Source organism: Thamnophis elegans, chromosome 16 (assembly GCF_009769535.1).
Source record: "Thamnophis elegans isolate rThaEle1 chromosome 16, rThaEle1.pri, whole genome shotgun sequence".
Classification (NCBI taxonomy): Eukaryota; Metazoa; Chordata; class Lepidosauria; order Squamata; family Colubridae; genus Thamnophis; species Thamnophis elegans.
Window position 1 is genome coordinate 6823101 of NC_045556.1, and position 21910 is coordinate 6845010.

The 21910-nt window shown below is 44.5% G+C and overlaps 1 protein-coding gene and 1 non-coding gene across 2 annotated transcripts; both read right to left on the reverse strand.

The window, feature by feature from the left end:
* Positions 1–377: 377 nt before the first annotated feature.
* On the reverse strand, positions 378–12303 carry SHF (Src homology 2 domain containing F). The gene is made up of 7 exons (XM_032233121.1): positions 11989–12303; positions 8650–8782; positions 7126–7356; positions 5598–5792; positions 3399–3528; positions 1760–1879; positions 378–970 (listed from the first exon to the last, which is right to left on the reverse strand). Exons 1-7 carry the CDS (start codon positions 12301–12303, stop codon positions 763–765), a joined length of 1332 nt encoding a protein of 443 aa, XP_032089012.1. The 3' UTR covers positions 378–762.
* Positions 12304–15190: 2887 nt separating this feature from the next.
* On the reverse strand, positions 15191–15262 carry TRNAH-GUG. The gene has a single exon. It is a non-coding gene; the product is annotated as a tRNA-His (tRNA).
* Positions 15263–21910: the final 6648 nt, after the last annotated feature.

The following is a 21910-nucleotide window of genomic DNA, read 5'->3' on the forward strand; positions in this document are numbered from 1 at the left end:
AACCTACTGAATACCACCTCTGCCCCGTTCAATCATGGGATGGAACCCACCAGAATTAATCTCATAGCTCACTAAACCTAGTTATGTTGATCTGGGTTTCTGGGCTGGCTATCAAGTTACAACAGACCATGATCTAAAGAGGGGCACAGATGTATAAATGACCCGGTGAAGGGATGACATTTCCAAAGTCAGGGATGAAATAAAGTGGCAGCTCAGGCGTTAGGTCTTCTTATGATGTCCTCAAACATTCAAGCTGCCACCCAAATTTTTTGGGGGGGATGGACACAATATTAGAGCCTACAAACATTGGATCTGCAAGGCCTCCATTGCAGAGGCAGCCATGAAGAAGTAGAAGAGATGTACCCAAGAGGCAGGAATGGATGAGCACTGACGGGATTCAGGATTTGGGAGGCGAGCAGGATGGATGCAGGGGCATCGGTGCAAGAGTCTGGATTTGATGATGCTCACAAGGTCCATCTCAGAACTGGCCACTCCCTACATGGAGAAGAAGGATGATCTGGAGCCCTTGAAGAAGGCTTTGGAGTCCAACATGCAAAGTGTGGCTGCATTGGCCACGACGGAGCATATGATGCAACCATTCTTGGATCTGCAGACCTCTGGTCCACCAATGAACGGTTTCCAACCTCAGGGGCTTCTTGCCTGCTCCATGCAATGAAGGGCCTGTAGACCACACATGGTCCACCCGACCTGGGATTTTCATGCATGGCTCCAGCCCATGCCTTTCGGGCCCTTCAGTGCAAGTCACTGCTCCGCAGCCAGGCAACTGGAGGGCTGAGTAGAGACCGGGTAAAGCAAGGACATGTGTTCAGCCCCCTGGATGGGCAGCTTGTGGCTGGCGTAGTGGTGGATCACTTCCGGGACGTTGTTGAAGGGAGGGCTGTACTGGCCCAAGACAAACTTGTTGTCTTCTGTCTGCAAGAGTTTCATGTGAAGGAACCCTTGGCTGCTCCTAGAGAAAAGAGGAACACAGAACATATGTGCGATCAAGGTACCAGCTTATTCCCTTTTAAGGATTGTGATACCCCCCTAAAAGGGACACGGTGGCTCAGCGGCAAAGACACTGAGCTTGTCGATCGGAAAGGCCGGCAGTTCACCGGTTCAAATCCTTAGTGCTGCGTGACGGAGTGAGCTCCCGTCACTTGTCCCAGGCTTCTGGCAACCTAGCAGTTCGAAAGCACGTTAAAAAATGCAAGTATCTGCCTGACTTCTGAATGTTATCTGGGTCTTCTGGACTTAAACAATGTTTCAATCCCTTTTACCTAGGCAATAGTCCCTGCATATCTTCGTGAAGTTATCTTCCTTACTCTCTACACAAAGTTTCTCAGCTTCGCCCTTCAACTCCCAGCATTCTCTGGCAAGCACGGGAGCCGAAGTCTGCCTAATTTTAGAAGTTGAAGTCCACATAATTTGGGGAGTTGAAGTTCATTCTGGGAGTTGAAATCCTCACTCCAATTCTGGGAGTTGAAGTCTCTCATATGCTGCCTGGGGAATTCTGGGAGTTGAAGTCCATTATATGCTGCCTGGGGAATTCTGGGAGTTGAAGTCCCTCATATGCTGCCTGGGGAATTCTGGGAGTTGAAGTTCCTCATATGCTGCCTGGGGAATTCTGGGAGCGCTGGCTCTTGGGCTTTGAAATGGAGATGAGCACCGCCCCCTAGAGCCAGGAATGAGGGGAACGTTTCTCTTTACCTTACCCCCTCCTACCAAGCGGAGGAATCGTTCGTATGATTACACTCACTTGAGGGAGAGGGAAAAGGCATCGTGGCTACTTTCGCTGTTCCGAACCAGGTAACTGGCTTCCCGGCAGAGTCGGAGAAGGGTCTCAGCATCCGCCCGACTCAAGGTCCCATGATACCACCTGCAAAGAAGAGATTCCCTTTTTTAAAATTATTTTTAAAAAGTTAAACTACATTTTTTTTTGTCGTTTAATGACCCCCATAATCCCTTGTGGGGTGGAATCTGGGCAACTGAATGAAGCTGAGTTTTTACTGGCCGGCTGCTCTTCCTGTCACTAACGCGGAGTTTTGTTCGGCGAATATATTCTCATTCTGCCCAAAGAGAGAAATATCAGCCTCTACCTAGGATCGAACTCACAGCCTCCGGGTTGTGAGAGGTCCACCCCTAGGCCACCGCATCACAAAAAGTTAAAATACAAATCCCGAAAAATAAAAGAATTACAAGCAACACCCCCCTCCCCCCACCCTGCAAACAAAAATGGACAAAATGTTTTTAAAATGCCCTTTTTAAAAAAGATTTTTATTAACAAACGTGTAAAACACACACACACAAAACTTAGACGTACACCACATTTACACAATACAATACGAACAGAAGCTTCCTGTTCTTTCTAATAGCAATTATCAATCGATATTGCTCACCTTATATTATTTCCCCTTCTATTGTATTTCATTTGGATTTCACCATTCTTAACCCTGGCGCAGTGGTTAGGGTGCAGTACTGCAGGCCACTTCAGCTGACTGCTATCTGCAGTTCAGCGGTTCAAATCTCACCGGCTCAAGGTTGACTCAGCCTTCCATCCTTCCGAGGTGGGTAAAATGAGGACCCGGATTGTTGGGGGCAATATGCTGACTCTGTAAACCGCTTAGAGAGGGCTGAAAGCCCTATGAAGCGGTATATAAGTTGAACTGCTATTGCTATTGCTATTGCTCTTATTTTACTCATAACTATTATTTTTTGAGTTTTGCTATATTCCTTCATTGAGTCTTGTTTCTTTCCTCCATCCACCTATACCTCCATTTATCCCATATCTGGTAGAATTCTGATTCTTCTTTTCCCTGGATTTCTTTAGTTAGTTTGTCCATTTCGGCACAATCCAGAACCTTTCTTATTATTTCATTTTTGCTTGGAATTAATGTGTTTTTCCATTTCTGGGCAAAGGCAATCCTTGCCGCCGTAATTATATGTAGTATTAAATACTGGGTTTCTTTTTTGTATTTCGCAGATATAATTCCTAATAAAAAAAACTTCAGGTTTCCATTCTATTTTAACCCCTGTTATTGCCTCCAGCCAATTTTTGATCCTTTTCCAAAAATCTTTAGACAAATGGGAAAAAAATTTGGGGAATAAATTTAAAAATGACACTATCGGTTGCATACAAGGAAAACCAGTGCGAAATGTTTTACAGATGGCACCTGGCACCAACAAGGTTAGCTAAAATCTTAACAAATGCCTCCCCCAAATGTTGGAAATGCGAATCAATGCACGGAACATATTATCATTTATGGTGGACCTGTGAGGAGGCTAAAAATGCCCTTTAAAAAAGAACAGAAAAGAAAGACAGCGAAGAAGAGATTCCTCTACGTAGGTCAGGATCTCCCTGGAAATGAGAGGGGTGGTCTCTAAATCAGCCTACTTACGCTTGGCTCTCCAGCGGCAATGCAGGATTGACATATTCGCCAAAAGCGACCCCATCCTCTGGGCTCAACCAACAGGGGGCACTCTTTCCCTCTAGGCACACGGGCACGTGGTCTTTCGCCGTGGCTGCACCTTGGAGCAGAAGCACATAATGGAATGTGAAAGGTGGAGCTGTGGGAGGCGGCTGCGGGACAAGAGGGAAAGGCAGGATCAGGCCACGGGGGATTATGGGAAGGGGCGCATAAAATGGAGATGAAAGAGATAGCCAATGTGCTGAGGATTCGGCAAAAGCAGGAGGAGCAAGGGGGCCTTTACAATTAAGGATCTTTACCCCTTTTGACACATTATATAATTGTGATAGGCGAGGAGGTAGATTTCCCCCGGAGGGAGGAATGGAATTCCAAAGGAGCAAGAGGCAGCCCAGATATTTTGTGTGAGGGAAAGAGGGTGAAGACAGTTTCTCCTCAATCGTTCCCAGAGTATATCATAGATGGAGATAGGAGAGTTTACAGGGAGAAGATTCTATAGGCGTGGCACAATCAAGAACTCAGCTGGGTAAGGATTGTCATGTGCCATTCTTGGTTTTGGGTCTGACACATGATGACTGAGGTGTTCTGGGACTTGAAGTCCACACACAGTAGCTGATGGATTCTGGGAGTTGAAGTCCACAAATGAGGTGAGGAAAGGCAGTGAGGAGGTGGATCCCCAGGAGGGAAAGGGTGCAATCCAGAGGAGGAAGAGGCAACTGAGCCCAGATATCACGTGTGGGAGAAAGAGGGTGAAGACAGTCACTCCTTAATAGTTCCCAGATGCAGATAGGAGAGTCTTCAGTCCGACAAGATTCTGTCTGTAGGTTTGGAACAATAAAACACTCAGCTTGCAAGATTCACGGTGTGTCACTCCTGATTTTGGGCCGGACACTCGCATGTGAAAAATGTGTGTGTGTGTGTGTGTGTGTGTGTGTGTGTGTGTGTGTGTGTGTGAAGCTTTGAATAAGTTGCAACTTCCCCCCCCCCTCCTCTCCTGCAAAGAGACCCCCTTTCGGCACAGGATGAAGCCCCAATTCTGTCATTAAGCAGCCGTTCATTAAGCAAGAACTACTTATAGCTCAGTGGTGGGATTCAATTTTTTTCCCCTCCGGTTCTGTGGGCGTGGTTTGGTGGGCATGGCATGGCTTGGTAGGCATGGCAGGGAAAGGATAGTGTAAAATCTCCACTCCCTCCCCACTCCAGGGGAAGGATACTGAAAAATCCCCACTCCCTCCCCACTCCAGGGGAAGGATACTGCAAAATCCCCATTCCCTCCCCACTCCAGGGGAAGGATACTGCAAAATCCCCATTCCCTCCTCACTCCAGGTGGAAGGATACTGCAAAATCCCCATTCCCTCCCCACTCCAGGGGAAGGATACTGCAAAATCCCCATTCCCTCCTCACTCCAGGGGAAGGATACTGCAAAATCCCCATTCCCTCCCCACTCCAGGGAAAGGATACTGCAAAATCCCCATTCCCTCCCCACTCCAGGGGAAGGATACTGCAAAATCCCCATTCCCTCCTCACTCCAGGTGGAAGGATACTGGAAAATCTCCCTTCCCTCTCCACTCCAGGGGAAGGATACTGCAAAATCCCCATTCCCTCCCCACTCCAGGGGAAGGATACTGCAAAATCCCCATTCCCTCCTCACTCCAGGGAAAGGATACTGCAAAATCCCCATTCCCTTCTCACTCCAGGGGAAGGATACTGCAAAATCCCCATTCCCTTCTCACTCCAGGGAAAGGATACTGCAAAATCCCCATTCCCTCCCCACTCCAGGGGAAGGATACTGCAAAATCCCCATTCCCTCCTCACTCCAGGGGAAGGATACTGCAAAATCCCCATTCCCTCCCCACTCCAGGGAAAGGATACTGCAAAATCCCCATTCCCTCCCCACTCCAGGGGAAGGATACTGCAAAATCCCCATTCCCTCCTCACTCCAGGTGGAAGGATACTGGAAAATCTCCCTTCCCTCTCCACTCCAGGGGAAGGATACTGCAAAATCCCCATTCCCTCCCCACTCCAGGGGAAGGATACTGCAAAATCCCCATTCCCTCCCGAAAACCTACATGCTCGGTTATACCATTTTAAGGGCCGAAATACACACACACACACACAGACAGACACACACACATACACACATACACACCTTTGTTTAATCAGCTTACTCACCATTGACTTCCAGGGGACAGGACAAAGCAGAAGAGTCCGGAGCGCTGGTACTGGCATTCTGGAGGCCCGAAGGAGCATCTCTGGAGCTGGCGCTTTGGAGAAGGAGGTGTTTCTCAGGTTCCAAGTGGTTAGTTGAGCCATCAAGCTGTCCAACCGGCGGAGGCCACGGCAAATCTTTGACCCCTTCAATCTCCACTGGGTGAACCATCAAGAGGAAAAAAAAAATTAGGAGGAGGACGGGGTGGTTGAAGATGTCCAGGGAGCAGGAGGAGACCCCCGGGGTAGGCAGCCTTGCAACTGTGGGTGGGAGGAGACCAGCCACTGAGTCCAATTCTCAGGACCTCTCCCACTCAAAGGAAAGAAAGGTGGAGGGAATCAGATGCAGATTCTGCAGGCTGCAGATAATGTGTTTTGCAATTGTGGGGGTGGAGGAAGGGAGGTGAAGGAGGGAATGAACAGATTGGGTGAAAGGTTTTGACCTCCTATTTTATTCCTGCTCTGATCTACACCGAACCAGAGATGCCTCATGAGAGGGAGGGAGGGAGGCGAGAAAGGAGGAGGATGAGGATTATTCTGACCTAGGCTTCCCCAAAAAGCAGGAGGCAGAGTCCTGGTCCCAACAAAACCACTTTCATTAAACAAATGTAATTTCCTCTCATTCACATTCAGCCAAGGCCTGGTAAACAGTCTTTCAAAGGAATATTTATAACCACAGACCTTATCTATCTTGGAAAGCTGCCATGGAAATATTTTCCAAATGAGGTACTGTGCAAGGAAAGACTGGGCACAGAGTCTCTGAGATTCACGGACAGATCTTCACACTCCTGAAACGAATCTAATGACTGAATGAACGAATTGTTTCCTGCAAAAGCCCACTCCTCTTTCGCTCCTCTTTTATGTCCTATGGGAGGGCCAATCACCTTCCACCTGTGGCTTTACTCCCAAGTCGACCCTGATTTCTGAGCTGTTCTTTTCTTCTGGCAGCTCTGCGCATGCGCCCACTGGGAACAGGCTCCAGCTGTTCCTCTGCCTCACTGCTGTCTAGCTCCATAGGCACCTGATCACTGCCAGACAGCCTTGGCCCCATCTCTGCCTCTGACACAGAGCCCTCGCCCAAGCCTTTCCCAGCCTCCAGGACTGGCCCAGGCTCCTCCCCGACCTCCTCACTGTCTGACTCTGCTGCCAGCTCCACAGGCCGCTGATGGGCCACAACAAGGAGGAGGAAGAGGAGGAGGAAGGGAAAGAGGAGGAAAAAGAAGAGGAGGAGGAAGAAGAGGAGGAGGAGGAGGAGAAAGAAGAAGAGGAGGAGGAGGAAGAGAAAGAGGATGAGGAAGAAGAACAGCAGGAAGAGCAGGAGGAAGAGAAAGAGGAGGAGGAGGAAGAAGAGCAGGAAGAGGAGGAGGAAGAGAAAGAGGAGGAGAAAGGAGGAAGAGGAAGAGAAAGAGGAAGAGGGGGAGGAGAAAGAAGAAGAGGAGGAGGAGAGATTTTGCATCTCTGCCAAATGGTGGAGCATCTTATCTTGGTTTACCAGCAAAGACTCTGGAGATCCGCTCCTTCTTCCACTCCCAGGGCTGGTCATACTCCTCTGGAGGCCTCTCATCATCTTCTGGCAACCACGAGTAGCGGCAGGAGACAGCAGGCTGAGAAGAAACTTGGTCCTCTGGGCCTGATTCATTCTCAGGGGCTTCGTAGGGCGTGTCATACAAGTGCAGAGGCTTCTGAGTGGCCAGTTCCTCCTTGGACCCGTTCTTCTGAACCTCTAGGTGGCAAAGAGGAGAAGAGAGCCCGCTTGAAGACTTCCCATGCCTGGATATGCAAGCGTCCGACACCAACTCTCCCCTCCAAGTAGAGCTTCTCTTAGCACCTTAGAAGGACATTCTGCTGTGGAGGAGGAGAGGAGGAGGAGGAGGAATAAGAGGAGGAGAAGGAATAAGAGGAGGAGGAGGAATAAGAGAAGGAGGAGGAAGAGAAGGAGGTGGAAGAGGAGGAGGAGGAAGAGAAGGAGGAGGAATAAGAGGAGGAGGAGGAAGAAGAAGAGGAGGAGGAAGAGGAGGAGGAAGAGGAGGAGGAAGAAGAGGAGGAGGGGAGGAGGAGGAAGAGGAGGAGGAAGAAGAGGAGGAGGGGAGGAGGAGGAAAAGGAGGAGGAGGAGGAAGAGGAGGAGGAAGAAGAAGAGGAAGGAGGAGGAAGAGGAGGAGGAGGAGAAGGAAGAAGAGAAGGAGGAGAAAGAGAAGGAGGAGGAAGAGGAGGAGGAGGAAGAGGAGGAGGAGGAAGAGGAGGAGGAAGAGGAGGAAGAGAAGGAGGAGGAATAAGAGGAGGAGGAGGAGGAAGAGGAGGAGGAAGAAGAGGAGGAGGAAGAAGAGGAGGGAGGAGGAGGAAGAGGAGGAGGAAGAAGAGGAGGGAGGAGGAAGAGGAGGAGGAAGAGGAGGAAGAGGAGGAGAAGAAAGAAGAGGAGGAGGAAGAAGAGGAGGAGGAAGGAGGAGGAAGAGGAGGAGGAGGAGGAAGAAGAAGAGGAAGGAGGAGGAAGAGGAGGAGGAGAAAGAAGAAGAGGAGGAGGAGGAAGAGGAGGAGGAGGAAGAAGAGGAGGACTGTGGGGTCCTTGGTGCTCTCTGAACTTAGTTGCTTTCTTGCAGACATTCCACGACCCTACTAGGTAACATCATTAGTACTAGAAGGGAGTGGGGTTTCCACTGGGAAGATGGAGGTGGTGGTGGAGGAGAAGGAGGAAGACTGCGGGGTCCTTGGTGCTCTCTGAGCTTGATTTTTTTCTCAACTAGATAACAGCCTCTGTGCACTGATGGTATTACCTCCTTGGGTCATGAGACGCCTGCAACAACACAACCAAGCTCAGAAAGCAGTAAGGACCCCACAGTCCTCTTCCTCCTCCACTCCGGAAAAAACCCACTCCCTTCTAGCACTGACGATGTTACCTCGCAGGGCCCTGAAACGTCTGCAAGAAAGCAACCAACCTCAGAGAGCACCAAGGACCCCATAGTTCCACCCTGAGTGACCCAAATCCTCTTCATCTGTCCATTAAAACACCTCCCTCCTTACCAGCCAGCATCTTCTGAGCTTCGAAGGGCTCCACATATCCGTCATTTTTATCCCGTTGCTGCTCCTCCGTCTGACTGCGAGTGTCTTGCCGTGTGTCGAACGGGTCTGAATAGTCTTGCGGAATAATGGCCATCTGCAAAAGGAAAGGGGGGCATTTAGCAGTAGCAGGAGAAGACCCACTTTGGCTTGGGAACAAGGAAGAAGGACCCTCCTCCCAGCCAAGATGCCTCCATGTCTAACTCCAGAAGATCTAAATCAGTGTTTCTCAACCTTGGTGACTTTAAGTCCTGTGGACTTCAACTCCCAGAATTCCCCAGCCAGCACAGCTGTGCTGGCTGGGGAATTCTGGGAGTTGAAGTCCACAGGACTTAAAGTCATCAAGGTTGAGAAACACTGATCTAAATTAACAACGTCGGCCTCATACAAAGAGAATTTACATAACATGTTCTACTGTTGGCATCTAGCACCGGCAAGATTGGCAAAAAAATCTACCCAAATTTGAGCCCCAGATGTTGTAAATGTAAACATGAACATGGGCTCATACTTTCACATATGGTGGACCTGTCCGGACGCGAGGAAATATTGGAGTAAAATAAGAATTTGGTTGCAAGAAATAACAGGGCTTCAAATCCCAATTTAAATCGGAGATATTTTTTGCTAGGGATATAATTAAAGGAACATTTACAAAGGAAATCAATTATACCATTATTCATATACTGACAGCCGCAAGAATAGCCAAAATTGGAAAATAGATGGCATACTCTCCGAAAACACGATAATTTAAAAAATAATGGACTGCGCAGAAATGGTTCAATGAACTCTCAAACTGCAAGATAAAGAAGAAAAAGAATACTATACATTATGGGGGAAATGGTATCAGTGGTTAGAGAATAGGAATAACGAATGAAAATAGAGTAGAACGTCTAGAAAGACGTGGCTATTCCAGCAGGCCTGGGGCTGTTGACTCTTGATTGAGTTCCAGCCCCACTAAGGTTGAGTGTATGTTGTGTCCTTTTAATTTGCCTTGTCTTTGTATTTTAATATTTTTAGTATTTTTAAAACTGTTTTTATGTAAGCTGCCCAGAGTCCTTCGGGATTGGGCGGCATACAAATTCATTAAATCTTGAATCTTGATATATGTAAATATTAGGTTGTTTTTTTTAAATAATCTTTATTAGTTATACATTTTTTTAAGAGTAAAACATACAAATACAATTTTAAACATACAACCCCCCCTCCCCTCCCCCCCCCTCGGTGACAGTCATTGACAGCCCAACTTTTTTCTTTCCTTCCTCACTGTTAGGTCTCTAAGCCGCATCTTCTCATTACAAAATTCAGGGATCTATTACAATACCCATGTTCACTTTTAACTTTCCCCGTTTTACGTCCCTGCTGTTCTCCTTGTCGCCCACATATACCATAAGTTCCAGCTAAGGTAATGCTCCGTTTCTCCTTTGTCCCTCAGCCAACCCGTCATTCTGTCCATTTCTGCACATTCATACATCTTTTTAATTATGGCATCTTCTGATGGTATGGTAGTAGATTTCCAAAATTGTGCATAAGTTATTCTTGCGGCCACAATTATATGTAGGCTCAAATGCCATATTGAATTGCTCATATTTTCTGGTTTAATGCTTAGTAGAAGGTTCTCGGGTCTCCATTCCATGCTTGCCCCGGTAATCTCTTTTAGCCATTTTTTAATCCTTTTCCAGTATTTCGTGGCCTCAGTACAGGACCACCAAATATGTATACGTAAATATATGTATATGTAAGATATATGTAAATATTAGGTTATAGGAATTCCAGAAGATCCAATTCGACTTATTGTGTCCTGGCCGTGCTGGAGGATTTCCACCTTGTTCATTCACCAGCAATCTTTAATTAATGCCTAACATGGAGGCAAAATCTATAGCAATATATCTGCTTGTATATTCAAAAGAAAGGCCCCAAAATCAGCAGCTCTAAAATCTACAAAAACCTAAAAGACCAAAGTGTAGGTAGGGCTTTCTGTCTAAGCAGGGGGTTGGACTAGAAGACCTCCAAGGTCCCTTCCAACTCTGTTATTCTATTCGATGTACAAAACGCTAAAAGAGGGTTGAGCAGTTTGCAACTCCAGGGTTGTCTGTGCATGTTGTGTGAACACCAGTTCAAGCTACTGGGTGCAAACCCAGCATTAGTTGTTTTAAGGAAGATTTAGCATCTGAGCCCGTGAGTTTATGGGGTGTTTTTTTTTTTTGTAGATAAAAGGCTGCCGTTAATTAATTCGTGTATATAAATGCAGCCCAACTGCGTGTTTCGACTTTTCTAAAATGCAAACAAAATACCTGTTTAATTTGGGGATATATTTTTACAGCTTTTTCTTTTTTGTGCCTGTTTAATTGAACTTTTTTTAAAATTTATTGTAAATAAATTTATAATAAATATAATTGATCTTTATTTTGCTTTCCTGAGCGGCCCTAAAAACCCATCACCCACACATGAATTCCAGCCGATACAACCAAACCAGTGGTGAATTCAAATTTTTTTTACTACCGGTTCTGTGGTGCGGTGTGGTGGGCGTGGCAGGGGAAGGATACTGCAAAATCTGCATTCCCAGCCCACTCTGGGGCCAGCCAGAGGTGGCATTTGCCGAATGGCGGTTCTCCGAACTACTCAAAATTTCCGCTACCAGTTCTCCAGAAGCTGTCAGAACCTGCTGGATTTCACCCATGGTTCAGTTCCCAGAACCTCCTAATTAGAATGGCCATAACTGAGGAAGCCTAGACTATGAAAGGGAACAGCGAAGTTCCACATAGCTCTATCATTGGTGGGCGTGGAGTGGGTGGTGGGCATGGCTTGGTGGGTATGGCAAGGGAAGGATACTGCAAAATCCTCATTCCTAGCCCACTCTGGGGCCAGCCAGAGGTGGTATTTGCAGGTTCTGCAAACCACTCAAAATTTCCGCTACCGGTTCTCCAGAACCTGCTGGATTTCACCCCTGATCCAAGCCCCCCGCACACCTAAGGGCACCATCCCTTTGCCAGCTACCCTCCTGTCTCTCCCCCAACGGGAGGGGCATCAAAAGCAGACTGTGCCCCCTCCAGCGACTCCCAGATGCTTCCCAGGACCAACTCCACAGACCCCTCTCCCTTTAGCAGTGACCCATGGAGGTTGGAATCCCCCAACAGCCCAGCCAAAAGCAACCAACGCGGATTCCAAACCCACCCACCCCAATTCCCCCCCCCCAGCCCTGGAAAAGCGAATTGCTATTGCTATTGCTCTTCTTTCCCTCGCCCCCCCCCCACTCTTCCGCGGGAGAAAAAAAGATGGGCGGAGATGCCCAGCCCCCCCCCCCCCCACCTCCCGCCGCAAGACCTTGTTCTCCTTCTGGTCCGGCGGGTCTCCCAGCCCGAGGGAGGGGGGCCCCGCCGCCGCCGTCGCCGTCGCCCTCTCCGCTTCCACCCGGATGAGCCTCCGGCGGGGCGAGCGGCAGCGTGGCGGGGCGGCCGGAGGGTCTCCGGAGCCCCCGCCGTAAGGATCCTCGAAGTCGCGCTCGCGTTGCAGGCGGTAGGCGGCCAGCAAGTCCGGCTGCTCGGGACCCGCCGCGTAGTCCGGCTGCGGGGGCTCCGGCTTGGCGCTGCGGAAGAGAAGGCGGTCGCGGAGCCAGCGAGCCATCATGCCGGGCCCCCTCCGAAGACCCCCGGGCCCGCTCCGAGCGCAACGGCCCCCGGGTAGGGGGGGGGGAGCTCAGCCGGCCGGCTCCACCGCCATCCCCGATCCCGGCTGGATCGCTCGGCTGCGGACCCCCGCGGGCGATGCCCGGCCGGACCGGAGCCCCTCGCCCAGCTACCCACCCACCCAGCCGCCCAGCCGGCCCGCTCTTGCCCGGCCCGGATGGTCTCTCCCCCAGGCGCCCAACGCCGCCTTTAAACCCGCATCCTCCGCGTCTCTACCTTCCAGATGCTGCGGGACTACAAAGCCCGGCGGCCCCGGGCGGGCGGCTCTTAGTGAGGGATGATGGGAGCTGTAGTTCGCCACTTCGGAGTAGTCTTCCTCCTCCTCCTCCTCCCCCCAGCGCCCAGCCTCAGTTCAAGAGCAGGGCGAAGGGCTGCTTGCAAGACGCGGGACCCTGCCAGAGGTTGTACCGGCGTGCAGTTCCATGGGGCGCGGCCATTTGGCAGTGGCTGATGGGGATGTTTGAGTCCCAAAGTGGTGTCCATCGTGCAGGACTGGTTCGGTCCGAGCGACCCCAAGGGCCGGCGAGCCCTAAGATGCAACGCTAGAATACATTCAATGCAGTTTGTTCCCTTTGAGGGGCCTTGAGATTTATGTTGATTGTTTCCTAGTGTGATTCGAGGGCTTAAAAGTAACCTCTGACTATCATTCAGTGTTGGACCTTATGATTCACCACGAATGTATCTTGTCTTTTTAGGTACCCTGAGAGCATCTGCACCAAAGACAAATTCCTTGTGTGTCCAATCACACTTGGCCAATAAAGAATTCTATTCTATTCTATTCTATTCTATTCTACAATCACTCCACACAAGGAAACTATGATTATTTTTTATTTCTTTTATTTTTTTCTTTCCCCATAATTACTTGCATTGGGATTATTCTTTATACTATTTATGTTGTTTGTAATTGTTGTCACGGTGTTGCACTAGTGAGGCTAAAACCAATTTCATGGTATTTATTTTGTACAATGACAATAAAGGCTATTCTATTCTATTCCTATTCCTATTCCTATTTCCATATTCCTATTCTATTTTATTCTATTCCATTCCATTGCTATTGCTATTCTATTCCATTCCATTCTATTCCTATTCCTATTCCTATTTCCATATTCCTATTCTATTCTATTCTATTCTATTCTATTCTATTCTATTCTATTCTATTCCATTCTATTCTATTGCTATTGCTATTCTATTCCTATTTCCATATTCCTATTCTATTCTATTCTATTCCATTCCATTCTATTGCTATTGCTATTGCTATTGCTATTGCTATTCTATCCCTATTCCTATTTCCATATTCCTATTCCTATTTCCATATTCCTATTCTATTCTATTCCATTCCATTCCTATTCCTATTCCTATTCCTATTCCTATTTCCATATTCCTATTTCCATATTCCTATTCTATTCTATTCTATTCTATTCCATTCCATGCTATTGCTATTGCTATTCTATTCCTATTTCCATATTTCTATTCTATTCTATTGTATTCTATTCCATTCAATTCCATTCCATTGCTATTGCTATTGCTATTCTTATTCCTATTCCTATTCCTATTCCTATTCCTATTTCCATATTCCTATTCTATTCTATTCCATTCCATTCTATTGCTATTGCTATTGCTATTGCTATTGCTATTGCTATTCTATCCCTATTCCTATTTCCATATTCCTATTCCTATTTCCATATTCCTATTCTATTCTATTCCATTCCATTCCTATTCCTATTCCTATTCCTATTCCTATTCCTATTTCCATATTCCTATTTCCATATTCCTATTCTATTCTATTCTATTCTATTCTATTCTATTCCATTCCATGCTATTGCTATTGCTATTCTATTCCTATTTCCATATTTCTATTCTATTCTATTGTATTCTATTCCATTCAATTCCATTCCATTGCTATTGCTATTGCTATTGCTATTCTTATTCCTATTCCTATTCCTATTCCTATTTCCATATTCCTATTCTATTCTATTCCATTCTATTCTATTCTATGGGCTTGATGGGTCCCCTGCTTATCTGTGTCTGTTAACCCTTCCATGCACCTTGCATCATATAAATACAGCAACATATTATATTACGTCTGGATTTGTTGGAAGTGCCAATTAAAAAAAAGATCTGTTTAATTTTATCGAACATTTACATTTTTATTCCTGTGAGTAATTGTTGTAGGGGACCCAGTACACTGCCTTTCTTTTGGGGAGGGGAGGGCATAATGCTGTTTTTTTTAGAGCAAATGTTTTTTTTTTATGTTTTCAATATTTTTATTCATAAACATTTTGAATACAGTATGGTCAGGGATACCATTTACAAAAAAAGAAAGAAGAAGAACCAGAGAAAATACAGTAATAAACATTAACACATGTACTAATGCTGTTAAGACAGCCCCGTGCATTGGAGTAACGTGTGAACCAGCGATAGAGAAGGTAGGAGGCGTGTTTGGGATCATCATGTACGCCCCCTGTAGGCAGGTTTATGAAAAAGCAACAGGCTGATAGACTACCTGGAGTGAAGCTCGACTACATTTGTCCGGAATTTGGTACAGGGTCTCCTGCTTGGGCGGCGGGTTGGACTAGAAGACCTTTAAGGTCCCCCTCCCAACTCTTCCAAATGCACGCAGAATAAACATTCAGAAGCAATTCACTCCGAATCTAGAACCGGATTCCTGCCGGATCCCAAGCTCCCTTTCCGACCCGTTGCGCTGCATTTTGCAAGAGGCCATTTCTTTTCCTTTACTGCCGAATAATTTCAAAATAATTTCAAAAGTACGTTGTTATTAAATGTTGGAAATCCGAATTTAGAAAAAAAAAAAGGGAGCGCGCCCTTGCCGTGACTCGGATTCGAACCGAGGTTGCTGCGGCCACAACGCAGAGTACTAACCACTATACGATCACGGCGAGCCACCCAGGCGCTGGGGAGAGAGCTTGGCAACCACCGTCTTCATTTCTGCGGTCCCTGACGTCATCGCTTCTTCGAATGGGAATTCCTGCCTGTCTCGCACAGCGCCACCTTTGGTGAGTAGGCTGCAGAACAGGAAGGAAGGAACTAAACTGAATTTTTGGGACAATAGATAATTTGCAGTACTTTTAAACAGTACTGCGGAGTCCCGACGCCCCACTTAGGGATGCTTTGCCTCTTTCCATCCCTGTAATGATTTCCCCCTCCTACATCTTTAAGAATTTTGCATGCTTGGCTTTGCATATGGCTGCCACAAAGAAGAGGGGGAGAACCTATTCTCCAAAGCACCTGAGGGCAGGACAAGAAGCAATGGGTGGAAACTAATCAAGGAGAGAAGCAACCTAGAACTAAGGAGAAATTTCCTGACAATCAGAACAATTAAGCAGTGGAACGACCTGCCTCCAGAAGTTGTGGATGCTCCAACACTGGAAATGTTTAAGAAGACATTGGACAGCCATTTGTCTGAAATGGTATTGGGTTTCCTGCTTGGGCAAGGGGTTGGACTAGAAGACCTTTAAGGTCCCTTCCAACTTTGTTATTATGTTATTTCTAACCCATGGCTAAAGTTCAAGGCACTTTGCTCAGGATGGAAACACACATTCCACCCCATGTTACATACACATTCTCTTAGTTGTCACTTATTGTATCTACGATAGTCCCAGATGAGCTCCTATCGCAAAGAATTTAGCTGTAGTTGTAAGTGTTTACTTTGTGCAGCTTGGTGGGTTGTGGTGTTGCAAATTGCATAGATAGATAGATAGATAGATAGATAGATAGATAGATAGATAGATAGATAGATAGATAGATAGATAGATAGATAGATAGATAGATAGACAGACAGACAAGATAGATAGATAGACAGACAGACAGACATAGATATAGATTAGATAGATAGATAGATAGATAGATAGATAGATAGATAGATAGATAGATAGATAAGATAAGATAGATAGATAGACAGACAGACATAGATATAGATTAGATAGATAGATAGATAGATAGATAGATGATAGATAGATAGATAGATAGATAGATAGATAGATAGATAGATAGATAGATAGATACATACATACATACATACATACATACATATATATGTATTTAGTGTCACAACCCCTGGTATGCCCAAATATGGGAGGAAGTCTATTGCTTCCATTCTCTGTCTATCGGCTCGTCACAAGAGACCATCCAGACAGAAACCCAATATTTTTACTGTTGCCTTTGTTACATTTGTGTTGTATTTGTGCTGATAAATAAATAAAGGGAGACTAGTATAGATCTATTTCAAGCTATTTAGCTCTCATCAGCTAGCCATACCCTTACTGGGATTCAAACCTGGGCTGTATTACATATGCCTAAATTTCCCTGCCTCAGCTGATAAAGGAGGAGAACCTTGTGGCTTAGTGGTTAACACATCTGCCTAAGATGTAATACAGCCCAGGTTCGTAATCCCAGTAAGGGTATGGCTAGCTGATGAGAACTAAATAGCTTGAAATAGATCTATACTAGTCTCCCTTTATTTATTTATCAGCACAAATACAACACATATATATATATAAAATTGAATGTTTTAATCTTTAAAAACAATGAAAAAGACACAACGGGAAAAAACAAAACACAAAACATACGTAACAATATACAGTAATTTTACAGCTTTCTGTATCGACTTTCCCGCTTAGCTTTTATAATTCTCCCTTCTGCACTGCCTTCCTATTGCTTTAACCTTGTCCTATAATATAGAAAACATAGTATTAACACTTATAATAATATTAATTATTTGTATCACCATATCTTTATTTTCTCTCTTTTATGTTTTGACTTCTGATTTCTAGCCACTTATACATTTTATTCCATACTTCCATAGAAGTCCGATTCTTCTCTTTCTTTTAGCTCTATTGTCATTCTATCCATTTCTGCGCATTCGACTGTTTTCCTGATTATAGTTTCATCTGTGGGCGTACTGATTTTTTCCCCAGTTTTATGCGAAAGCAATCCTGGCTGCAGTGGGTATGTGTATGATTATGTATTGAGATTGTTTATCCGTTTTGGGGGTCTAGTAGTCTTAATAAGAATGCTTTATTTTATTTACTTATCAAATTTCTACGACATCCATCCCATCTGCGTGACTTTGATAATATAGCACAGAGGAATTCAAGGCTTAAGAATGAGATCTTGCCTGATTTCACTCGGTTTCTAAAGGTTGCCAAATACAAATTCTTGTGTTTGCATAATATGAATACAGGTAGTTCTCGACTTACAACGGTTCATTTAGCGACCAATGGAAATGACAATGGCACTAGATAAAGTGACTTAGGACCATTTTTTCACGCTTAGCGACCGTTGCAGAATCCCCATGGTCACGTGATCAAAACTCAGATGCTTGGCAACAGACTCGTATTTATGACATTTGCAATGTCCTGGGGTCGTGGGATCTCCATGTGCGACCTTCTGACAAGCGAAGTCCATGGAGAAGCCAGTTTCACTGGACAACCAGGCTACCAAATTAGCAATAGCAATAGCAGTTAGACTTATATACCGCTTCATAGGGCTTTCAGCCGTCTCTAAGCGGTTTACAGAGTCAGCATATTGCCCCCAACAACAATCCGGGTCCTCATTTTACCCACCTTGGAAGGATGGAAGGCTGAGTCAACCCTGAGCCGGTGAGATTTGAACAGCAGAACTGCAGTCAGCTGAAGTAGCCTGCAGTGCTGCATTTAACCACTGCGCCACCTCGGCTCTATACAAATTAACATTACAGCCAGGGATTCACTTAACAACTATGGCAAGAAAGGTCGTCAAATGGGACAAAGCTCACTTAACTGTCTCGTTTCAACGCCTACCCTCAAAACGACACTATAAAGCACTGCACACCAGAACAACAAGACACAGGAGCAGTTCTCCCCCCCGAACGCCATCACTCTGAGGGAAATAATTCCCTCAACACTGTCAAACTATTTACCAAGTCTGCATTACTAGTAATCTTCTCATCGTTCCTATCGCCCATCTCCTCCCATTTATGACTGCAGGACTGTAACTTTCTTGCTTGTATTGTCCAATTTATAGTGATATTAATTGTTTCCTGATTGCTTACTTGTACCTTATGACTATCATTAAGTGTTGTACCTTATGATTTGTGACGAATGTGTCTTTCGTCACTGAGAGCCTATGCACCAAAGACAAATTCCTTGTGTGTCCAATCACACTTGGCCAATAATGAATTCTATTCTATTCTATTCTATTCTATTCTATTCCATTCCATTCCACTCCACTCCACTCTACTTTATTCTAGGTTTCTATTCTATTCTACATTCTATTGATATTGAATCTTCACAAATGTATCTTGTCTTTTTATGCACACTGAGAGCATCTGCACCAAAGACAAATTCCTTGTGTGTCCAATCACACTTGGCCAATAATGAATTCTATTCTATTCTATTCCACTCCACTCCACTCCACTCCACTCTACTTTATTCTAGATTTCTATTCTATTCTACATTCTATTGATATTGATTCTTCACAAATGTATCTTGTCTTTTTATGTTCACTGAGAGCATCTGCACCAAAGACAAATTCCTTGTGTGGCCAACCACACTTGGCCAATAAAGAATTCTATTCTATTCTATTCTATTCTATTCTATTCTATTCTATTCTATTCTATTCCATTCCATTCCACTCCACTCCACTCCACTCTATTCTACTCTACTTTATTCTAGATTTCTATTCTAATCTACATTCTATTGATATTGATTGTTTTCTGATTGCTATTCTATTGTTTAACAAAAGATATTTGGGGCTTCGTTGTGGCCCTAGGTTTGAGAACTGCCTGTACCGATCCGAAGGTACAAGGTTGGGTTGTGAAATTGATTAAGAAGCCTTTTTTTTTTATCTGGGTGGCACCCGAGTGTAAAGTCTATCAGACATTATGGTGCCTAAAATTGATATGGGTAAGTCAATTCCCTCGTAATTGGTTGTATTTCTGGGATCTAGTTGTTATCTCCACTGTCCAAAGTTGATGGTTATGCAGTTGGCACCTACAACATGCAAATAAAATTTTGCAAGGAAGTTTTGCCACACTGTTTTCTCCTTGAACAACTATTGAGGAGCGTGAAGGTCATTCTTTGGCGTCTGACTGCATGTTTGTGTCCTTATCATTTTCTCGTATGCCTTTGATGTAGTAATTTTTGCAAGCCAATGTGCAATTTTTGTTTATTCTTGGATTTGGCACAGCCGCTGAGAACACATAAACATCAGATATTAGAGTACTACGATAATACATTTATGACTCATCATCATAAAAGTAAGAATGGGCACAGTTAAAGGAAGAACGGAAGAAAATTAAAGCTAATCTTAAGGACTAGGGGAAAAAAGAAAGGGGGAAAAAGGGGGGAAAAACACGTTTTGCAATCAAATTCACCTCTAATGGTATAAAAAGCTTCAAAAAGAAAAAGGATCTCCCCCTAAAACCTGAGAAGCCAATGAATTCTGGTAAGAATAGACAGCAGTGTGCCAAAAATGTCTGACTTTCCCCCACTCTGAGAGTAGAAGAAATGGTTGAATGAATTGAAAGAACTCCGGCGTGTTTCTTGAAGACAAAGTTTGTAGAGTTGATTTTGGTGAGCATGGAAGGGCCATTAAAGGAGGAAGGAAGGAAGGAAGGAAGGAAGGAAGGAAGGAAGGAAGGAAGGAAGGAATCATCAAAGAGGAGGTGGTTCAGAAATAATTACACAGACCTGAGATGGGGAAAGAGCAAGAAAGAAACTTGAACGAACCCCGCCTTGATTCTCCTTAGTATAAGATTCATCAGGGAGTCATATGGAGATTCTCAATCATGCAGGTCACGGCTACCACAAAGGTGCTTTTCCAAAAAGGCAACTGGACTTTCTTGCTTTTTCCTTGCCAACTTTTTGCTCCTCAGCCAAGAAATTTCTTTAGTTCCTGAAGAACTGAAGAAGCTTCTTGGATGAGAAGCAAAACGTTTTTGGTTTTTTGCCATAATTTTTTTTAATTTTCCATTTTCATAGCATATAATCACATGTATACTATTACATAGTCAATATCATGTTGTATTATTAAGTAATTACATCAATTCATCTTGCCATCAACTACCAAAAAAAAGAAAAAAGAAAAAAACCCAGTTATTGGCTCTTCTGCTCTCCATACACCATATTTATACCTTATCCAACACTTTCTTCCCCCTCTCTCCTCCCCCTCTCTACCTCCTTTCCTCCCTCCATCATCCTTTTCTACTCTACTTCCCCTTCCTTTCTCCTTCTCCTCTCTCCCCTTACCACTCCTTCTTATACACCTCATCTACCCCCCTCACCCTCTCTCCTGTCCCTCTCTTCCTATCTTTCTTCTCTCCTCTGCTTCCCACTCTTCCTCTAATTCACTTGGTGTATTTCAGCTTCTGAGCAGACTCCCTTTTGTGTTGATGGTATTTATAATTCCATTTCAATATACATAAAAAAGAAAAAATAGCAGTATACATATACAATCATATTACCTTAAAATCCAACACCCCTCCTCCAACCTAGTATACTCCCCTCCCTCCCACCCCCCCAACCTTCCCCCTCTGACTTCCTAGAACCAATACAAGGTATAAATCTTTAACAAAAACAGTTCAAAATATACTTAAAGAGAAAGTAGAAAATTAATAATGTCTTTAAATTGAGCTTAGCTCCTCCTTGTTAGGCTAACTATAAACAATTTGTATCATTTCTGATCTTAATCATAAGCTATCTGAAATTTCCTAGACCCATATTTATTTTGAATATAGTCCATCCATTTTTTCCAGTCTTGTTTATATCTCTCGTTTGAATAGTCTTTAAGATATACAGAAATGATATGCAGAAATGAAAGGAGGAAATTTGTTTAGCAGAGTGATGGCATTCGGGGGGAAAACTGCTCTTGTGTCTTGTTCCAAATCACTGTTGGCAATTTTCATCTAGTTTCCTTATATTGTACACATACATACATACATACATACATACATACATACATACATACACACACACACACACACACACACACACACACACACACACACACATTTATATATATATATATGTTGTCATCATTATCCCTCCTTTATTTGACTATATCCTGTATTGTAACATTTTCCCCCTAATAATCAAAACTTAACTGTATTTAACTTAATTCTTTTTTTATTAACCTTTGTATATAATCCAAAAGGATTTCTAAACTTCCTTTCATGGTTACCATTCAATATTCATATCCAATTATTACTTATCACAACACTACACATTGTATACATTATTATCATTATCAATTATTTCTTTAACTATATCTGTTATCAACGTGGTTCCTTCTTGTCTATCTCCCTTTCTTATCTGTAGAGTAGATTCCTGTCTTTTCTCGTCTTCAGGCATGGCAATTTCAACGCAAAGTTTGTGAATGAATTGTCCATTGTTGCAGATCCATCCTGGGCTTTTCTGAGCTTTATTTCACCCAGGCAAAATTTATTTTGCCTTCTGATTGTTTTCAAACTATCTGAGAGTTGAACGGTTTAATGTGTAACTAATCACCAGAGCAATCTCAAAGTTGTTGTTAAACCATCAGCATGTTTT